Source organism: Alligator sinensis, unplaced genomic scaffold, assembly GCF_000455745.1.
Source record: "Alligator sinensis unplaced genomic scaffold, ASM45574v1 scaffold611_2, whole genome shotgun sequence".
NCBI lineage: Eukaryota > Metazoa > Chordata > Crocodylia > Alligatoridae > Alligator > Alligator sinensis.
The window spans coordinates 3,149,129-3,157,573 of record NW_005841869.1 but is presented as its reverse complement, the minus strand read 5'-3'; the positions used below and the strand labels follow the sequence as shown (position 1 = coordinate 3,157,573).

Sequence of the window (8,445 nt, the reverse complement as noted above, 5' to 3'; positions counted from 1 at the left end):
TAGGTGTGCTGGACATTTTTCCTCCCTAGGTGCAGCACTTTGCATTTCTCCTTGTTGAATTGCATTCTGTTGTTTTCTGCCCACTTGTCCAACCTGTCCAGGTCTGCTTGCAGCTGTTCCCTGCCCTCCGGCGTGTCCACTTCTCCCCAGAGCTTTGTGTCATCTGCAAACTTGGACAGAGTACACTTCACTCCCTCGTCCAAGTCACTGATGAAGACATTGAAGACTATCGGTCCAAGGACCGAGCCCTGTGGGACCCCACTGCCCTCACCCTTCCAGGTCGATACCGACCCATCCACCACGACTCTCTGGGTGCGACCCTCCAGCCAATTCGCCACCCACCGGACTGTGTAGTCATCGCACCGGACTGTGTAGTCATCACTGTCCCGGCCCCCCACTCTTTGCCAGCTGTCCTGCGGAGGCAGGTTGGGGGAGCCCTGCAGTGGCAAGGCCGTCCCGGCCCCCCGCTCTTTGCCGGCTGTCTTACGGAGGCGAGGCGGGGGAGCCCGCAGCAGCAAGGCCGTCGTACAGCTGGGACGGACCCCTGCCAGGTCCAGCTGAGTTCACGGTGGGTGGTCTCAGCAGAGCCTGTGACCCCGCATATCAGAGGGGCTTCAGCTGGCCCACGCACGCCGCAGCCCGTGGGGTCCTTGAGCTGGCAGTCTTTCTCGTGCAGCGTTTCCCTGCTAATAAAGAAAAAGGAGATGGGGAAGTTGTTCCAAATGTCTGCTAAGGCAGAGCAGCCGTGTTACTGCTTCTGAAGCCTCCCAGTGCTTCTGTCAGTCTTGATATCTTATACACACTGGAAGTGGGGAGCCCAGGGCACAGCTCCAACTATGGGGGTGGAAATTGGTGGGCATTGTCTTATTTAACAGAAGAAAACTTCCAGAGTCAGTGAATCTACATCTACATGGAAGACGGTTCCTGTCAGGGTAGATGCGCTGTCAGCAGCTCTCCAGAGTTGCAAATAATCCCAGCGTCCCTAACCAGCTCTTGGTTGTGTTTTCTTGCAGCAATCAGAGAAGATGGCATGCCAGGAGGCAGGAACAAAAGTATTGGACCTGTCCAGGTGAGCAGACTGTTTCTAATGCAGTGCTCCTTCGTTTCTTTACTGCTCGCCCATCTGATCGTGCGCGCAGTCGGTACGCTGGCTGTGTGCTCCTGCAGCTGGAAACGGGGAAGATGAAACTGTTGTTCATTCCTTGAGGGGAAGAAAACAATGCCACCTCTCAAGGAGGCTGCACGGGCTCCGTGACATCCCTTCCACCTCCTTCTGGGGCAGCGTTGGGAAGGGAGGAGCGCCTGGCTCCAGAGGTGTTCCTGACCCGCCTTGGATGGGCAGGATACGTGCCGGTTCCTGCAGCCTCAGTCCAGCCCGGCTACGGAGCTGCTGCAGTCTCTGAGCCGTGGAAGCAGGCAGGCCCAGGAGTGCAACCTGAGTTAATTGGTGACAATTTTGCTCATGCGTGATGATGTCTCCTAATAGCGTAGCAGGGATTCGGCCAGCCCTGCCTCGTTAGCGATACGTGCCATTTAGGCAGCCGATTTGTAAGCAAGGCTCTGATCTTGCTTGACTCCAGTGAGAGGAGATGGCATCGCTGCACGACAGATTGTCATGGGATGGCTACATGAATAAACTGACAATCTCTAAACCGCTCAGTCGGGCTGTAGGAAACAGTCAGTCCTTTGTAAGCGGCACGAGTACTTCAATCCCTGCAAAGCTCCCAGTAAATCTTAGCAGTCTCCATACCACAATTTCTTAAGTTGTTGCAAGTGGGGCACCCAGTAAATGTCTTCCTGATTGATGGGGCAGCTTGTCTGGAGATGTCTTGTAAAATGCTAGGTAATTCGGCACAATAGCTTCTGCCGCGCGAGGGGAGGAATGATTGCCATTTTCCAGGGGGCAGCAGGAACAGCTGTCTTTAAAAAGTTTACTGTTTATTTTAATACAAGAGAAGTAATTCAGGAGCAGCCTTTTGTGCGGGAAACTACCACCCCCATGCAAACTAAAACTGCCAAAAGCCAAGCAACCAAAAAAGCCTTCTTCCTGCAGTTTGTTTCCCTCCGAATAAGGAACGGCATCACAGTTTGTGCCTTTTCCTTAGACACGTCCAGTCCCCTCCTTGCTCTTACAGCCTCGGAGGGCAGCAGGAGGGTACTTCTAAAAAAGGATTGCAGTAGCCGTGTGCCACTTCCCATTGTTTTCAAACATAGCCTTATTTTGCCAATGCTCCCTGTAAAAGCTAACGTCCATGTCCTATTTTTGGGGCAGTGCCTGTAACTAGGAATTTTTTACAAAATCTCTACAACAGTGTAGCTGGTAAGGCAGCCCGACTGGGTAGCCAAAAAGGAGCCCTGCCACATTGTGGTTTGTGCGATAGAAAGGATAACCCAGGCTGCCCAACCCAGCTGTCTGAGAGGGGCTAGTTAACTATTCTTCTCTTAGAATAAAGGAAAGCTGGGCCTTGTGCCTTGGTTGGGGGTTTCCTGACAATTGTGTTGTCTGGAATAAATCTCTCAGCAGTGGCTGGTAGGTTCTTTGCGCCTCTTGAAAATGATGCCACAGAAAAGTGCAGTTCAGCATTGTGTAGAGCTCACGTGGACTCCTTGTGCCCGTGGGATGGGGGAAGGGAATACGTGCAGCAAACCTCACAAAAAAGCCCCAGCGCTGCACTTCTGCTACTGCTGAAGGCAGAAATATCTGCATCGTGCTGAGCCTAACCCAGGTCCTGCTGCCGCTCCTGGATCTCAGAGGTTTATTTCCAAATGTCACTGCATGTCACAAGTGTGATTTAACTGCAGGAGCAAACCAGGAGGTACCCTAGGGACCAAGGGAGCAAAATGATCCGGATGACCCAGTAATCAGTCTTTGGTGTCCCAGAGCTCTCCTTCCAGCCTCCCTCCCACCACCTCCTCCCATAGACCGAGCTGTGGTGACTGGACTTGGGTTGTGCTGTTGGACCGGATTATATGACATCCTTATTTAAAACAAATGCCTCATCAAGAAGAGGTAAGAGGACTAACGAGAGGAGCATGGGAGATTTCAGGTATAGCTGAAAGTCCTTCCAAGCATAGGATATCTCATTTTATAATAAAGGTCTGGGTGGTAGTATTTCTCCCATGCCACAGACAGCTTGAGAAGTCTGTGCCTGTGGCTAAGCCAGTTTTGTACTTGGTTGAAAAATGTTTAGCATGAATAGTGATGATCTTCTCTCCAAAAGATTTCAGAGGAGGAGATTGAAAGAATTATGTCTGGACAAGAATTTGAGGGAGAAGCAAACATCTCTTGGAGCAACAATGGAGACAGTGATTACAGTTCCCCGGGCAATGGAGTTTCCGAGAGCAACCAGCCATCACCTGTTTCTACTCCATCATCAAGGTGGGAGTTTTCACTGGAAAACTCAGAGGACAGTAGCTCGGCCTCTATTTCGCCGAGGATGCTTTGTGGGTGAAATGTGACAGCGAGCATTTTGTGAACTGCATATTTTTGCACGTGTAACCGAAGTGCGGTCTTACAAAGTGCGGCTTTTTGTGTAAACACGTTTCTAGCTAAAGAGACGCGCTGCATTGAAAAGATCAGCCCAGTGTAACGTGAGCAGTGAAATGCCCAGGGGGGCATGATGAAGAGATTTGGTTTAAATATGAGAATTTCACCCTCCCTCCCTCTTCATCTGAAGTGATAACACTTGAGGTTATGAAAGCCTGAACCTTTGCAATGTCTGATTTACCTTTCACTGTCAAGGCTGTTTGCATTTCGCTCTGCTCGGAGGTTGAACGTGAACTTGCCAGCTTCTATTCCGTCTCTAATTTTGTAATTACTGTGCAGTCAGTGTCGCTCTCAGGTTCTCATTCGCTGTCCCAGTGCTTTGACATTTGGATTGCAAACACTGAGGAGGGTTATGTGTTAAACCACCATTCCCCAACTCCTGCTTTCAATTACATTGAAAAAAAGAATTTGATGAAAATATTGTGCTCAGAGGTGACACAAACTCTCTTATTTGCAGTGGGTATATTTTCTTACACTGAGAACGGCAGCTGTTTTCTGAAAGCAGAGGTTGCAGATTGACATGAAAAGGAGCTGGCTCTGAGGTCAAGCTGAACATGACGCAGTGTAAAGCAGCTGGGCTGCACGCTGTTTACCACTTTCACCAAAGCATTTAAGCAAAAAGATGTTCATCACACTTTTCCCCCCCTACAAAGTATTTTGTTTTCTCCAGGCTGAATGAAGTATTTAATTGCATGTGGGGGAATTTATCTGGTGTATTAAATAGATCTTCCTTTTTCAGTAGGTCTGTGGAGCTGAATGGATTCACTGCACTCAGGGATCAGTATATCGGGACGCCAGTGTCCATGCACTATCAGTACCTACCGCACCTTTTTAGCTATTCTGCTCACTCAGCTCTGATGCCCCCCCAGGCCCGAAGTCTAGATCCCCAGTCACATAGTCTTATCAATCAGCTAGTGTCAGCCGAGGACCTGGAACCGCTTGGCACTCCAATGCTTATCGAAGACGGGTAAGTGTGCGCGACGTGGCCACGAGGAGGCTGCCCAGAGCCAGTGCAGTCTCACATTTGCATTGCTCTGACCATCTCTGTGCATGCACACCCAGAGTGCCCCGCAGGAGTCAACGGTGCTGTGAAAACCACTTCTGGGACTTGGTGTTCCTCACTTTAAGGTCCCTTAATTGCACATGTGCTCATGGAAAGAGCTAAGCAGCGCCCCGGTCTGAAAGCCACGTCAGCAGAAGCCAGAAGCAGAGCTGTGGAGATGAAGGTGTTAGTGGCTGGGAGCCAAGGGGCGGCTGTTCCATAAATGCACGTTCTGTTCTGTCCTGTCCTGTCCTCTCTGGGCCCAGCACCGGGGATGGGATTTCCTGGCTGTGAAACCACCTGCGAGCTCCAGGCTCAGCAGCACAAACAGCCGGCGGGCAGTCACTGTTCCTGCCACTAGGTGACAGTGTAGTCAGTAGGAACGGGCACGCGTCCCCGGGACTCGGGGCCGCGTTACCCTGCTCTGGGCGTCCTGTCCGTCTGTCTCCCAGCGTGCTGGATTCATTTTTTATGTCTTCGTATTAACTGTGCCTGCAGGTATAAAGTGACTCAGGCCGAGCTGTTTGCCTTGCTGTGTCGCCTGGCGGATGAGTTGCTCTTCAGGCAGATTGCTTGGATTAAGAAGCTGCCGTTCTTCTGTGAACTCTCAATCAAGGACTATACTTGCCTGCTAAGTTCCACGTGGCAGGAGCTGATTCTGCTGTCCTCACTGACGGTGTACAGCAAGCGGATCTTTGGTGACCTTGCTGACGTGACCTCCAAGTACTCGCCCTCCGATGACGAGCTGCACAGGTGAGGGGCTGGGCATAAACCTCTCGTGGGAGGCAGCGGGATCTCGTGCTCTCGGGTGGGGTCTGGGTGTGGGCTTGGAAACCCAGCTTCTATTCCTGGCTCTGCCACCAACTCCCTCTGTGTCCTTAGACAAGTCGCTCGTCCTGCAGCTTGTTTCCCTCTGTGTGAAGGGAGTGGGGATCCCTGCTTTCAGGAAGCACTTTTGAGTCTTCTGCATGTAGAAGAGGGCTGAAGAGGAGAAAGACCCTGTCCTGAGACCATGAGACTTGTCTTTCTTCCACTCCTGGGCTCAGAGGCCCTATGTGGGGTTGGTTGTGTGCAACTCTCTGGGTCTTGGCAAGCAGCTGGAGAAGGCACATGGCTACGGGCCTGACATTGGCATTGGTCCCAGAGGTGAAGGACACCTGCCTCATCCCCCTGTGCTGTCTGAGCCTCTGTGGCCACTAGCCCTCACCAGTCCCAGGTACAAGTGGCTCGCTGGTTCCTGAAGCTTGCCAAAGGTCTGTGTCAGGGGCTCAGAGCTGTAATAAGAATTGAAAGCGCTGTGCCTGAGTTGGTCCCAGTCCGTGTCCCACACTCGGGTTGGCTTGCAGAGCAGGTCTGATGTCAGAGGTGACAGGCATCAGAGGGACGGGAAAGCAGGCATATGTTGCAACAAAGAGCTTAAATCCCACAAAGTCTGAGTCTCAGTGGGAAGTGCTAAGGGACCCCTTTGCGACTGAGGTCGCAGCCCTGTTGTGGAGAGGTGCTGAGCACCCACAGCCCTCGCTGACTCCTGCTTCAGGAAGGCTGTCCGCACATCAGCCCCCAGGTCTGAGACGGGCTTGTGTGCGTTTCTAACTGAGGAGCCTGTGTCCTGCTCTGCTAGTGCCGCAGCTCCTGCTTCCTTACAGTGTCGTGCAGATTGCACTGAAAAATGTTTCTGACTTTATATAGGTATAGGTTTGGGGGTTTTTTACCACCTTTTTGATGACTTTTGGAAGTCCTGTAGCATGCTTCTGTCCCAGGTTGCATCTAAACAGTGTGTGTGTGTGTGTGTGTGTGTGTGTGTGTGTGTGTGTGTGTGTGTGTGTGTGTGTGTGTGTGTGTGTGTGTGTGTGTGTGTGTGTGTGTGTGTGTGTGTGTGTGTACACACACCTATACCTGCACACATACACATATAATTTTTAACATACATACAGAACTATATTTTTTTTTTGTTTAATTTAGGTTTCATATTTCTCTCTGCCCTCGTTTTTATTTTTTAAACTTTAAAACCTCTCCCTTTCGCTCTGCCCAGCCAAAGTTGTCTTTAGAGTTTTTGAACCGATTTCCTTACATTCGTGTTCAGACTGTGCGAATGAATTCTTAAATTATTTTCAATGTTAAATATTCTTTTGAAATTGTCGATGGAAAAGGGACAGGGCCTGTGATGTTTTCTCAGACTGAGATATCCTTTGACTCTTTGCAGTTTGAGTTTGCTGTGGAAAGGGCTGGTTTTGTGTCTTCCTTTGCCTACATCTGGTTGTCCAGTGTTTGCCTTCTGCAGTCCTGGGGGAACGTGGCAGATTTCCCAGACCTTCAACTCACCTTTCTCCAAGTTTTCTGCACTGGAGCGTCTCACGTGCCGTGGTGCATGTGAGGGGTGAAATCTGTGTCCGGATTTGTTAGCCCATAACAACAGCCGATGCCCTGGCATATGTGCAGGAGCTACTTAGCAAGCGTGAGCAGGAGTACAGATGAGGCTTGCCATGACTGTCCCTCCATCTGGAGCCCAAAGGGACATGACACCGAAATAGTAATTGTGCGCTACTCTTCTGTAGGGTTTTCCAGGCATAGATCTCAAAGCACTGTCCAGAAGAGGTTGACATTTGTTATCCTTGCTTTATACGTGGGGGAAACTGGACTGTGCACAGCTATCGGCCCTGCAGTTTTTCTAGTCTTACCATGTGGCTGCTTGCTGCTCGCTAGATTAAAGATCCCTCTTGGACAACAGCGATTTCTCAGCCTCCTGAGATCGCGCTGGTAGTGAAAGCCTAGCACCAAGGGCACGCATCCCCCTAGAAACCCTTTTTTTCTCCACCCTGTGATGAAGAGCAAAGCCCCTTTAGGTGAGGAATAATAGCTCAGGATCAAAGAATATCCTACCTAAAAAACCGTGAGATATAAAATGGCAAGCATGTCCGCATAGCTGTCCAGTGCCAGCAGAATCACAAAGCTGTGACCTTATTGCCACAGTGTTGCATTATTAATTGCCGTTTCACTGTTTTCGCTGACATAAATTTAATGATGTTGCAACTTAGCTGACACTGTGGAGGAAACCCGGCTATCTGATGCTCCAAGTGACCTGCCTTTAATTCATCATCCCGGGCAGTTTCTTTCTTTCCTAGGCCAGTGCCAGACAGACCCGTGTTTGGATAGTAGATAGACCAACAGTCTCGGGAGAGGATGTTTGCAGGGTTTGCTTGCATGGCTGCCCGTCTTCCCTTCCTTTCTGCTCTTCGACCTGCTTTGGCTCTGCCCTTGCTGGAACCAGGAGCTGTGCCACGAGTATTATGGGGTGCTGCATCTACAGTATCATTGTATATGTAAGCAAAGATATGTATGTGAGCACTGACAGTTGTTTTAATGGATATATTTTCACCATAGTCTGTGAGGTAGGGAAGCATGACTGTTGTCACCCTTTTACACGTGGGAAACTGAGGCACGGGGAAGCTAAGTGACCTGCGCAGGGTCACACAGGAAGGAGGGGACAGAGTAAAGAACTGGCCCCCAGGTCACTCAAGTCCTCTGACCCCTGCATCGCTTTGCCTTTTGCTTCAACACGTGGCAAGTGCGGCTTCTACAAAGAGGATCGCATGTCAAAGCCAAGTACAATAGCACTTGTTCCCAGGCTGGCTCTTCAGTGTGCTCACGCTCTCCATCAACGCCCCAAAAGTTGACATGTGTGTGTGCATGTGTGGTTGTGTGTGTGTGTCGAATGGCAGAGCCAGAGGGAAAGAAAATAGTAAAGGAAGAAGCTTAACCCTTCAGACACTGGCGGCTTCCAGCTTGCCAGCTTCACACATGCTTCAGCGAGCGCCCGTGAGCGTGTAGGCAACGAGTTAAAAGAGATGGTTCAGCA

General features: G+C 50.5%; 1 protein-coding gene across 5 annotated transcripts in view; it reads left to right on the top strand.

Annotated features, from left to right (window-relative positions):
* NR6A1 (nuclear receptor subfamily 6 group A member 1) overlaps window positions 1-8,445 on the top strand; it is a 130,970-nt gene that overhangs the window by 114,385 nt on the left and 8,140 nt on the right. For 4 of the 5 annotated variants that reach the window (XM_025194381.1, XM_014526822.2, XM_025194401.1 and 1 more), the window contains 4 exons: window positions 1,014-1,069; window positions 3,222-3,379; window positions 4,287-4,514; window positions 5,088-5,342. In XM_025194381.1, coding sequence (XP_025050166.1) covers window positions 1,014-1,069; window positions 3,222-3,379; window positions 4,287-4,514; window positions 5,088-5,342 — 697 coding nt within the window. The remainder of the gene's footprint in view (window positions 1-1,013; window positions 1,070-3,221; window positions 3,380-4,286; window positions 4,515-5,087; window positions 5,343-8,445) is intronic. The other variant, XM_006016909.3, reaches the window with a different exon arrangement.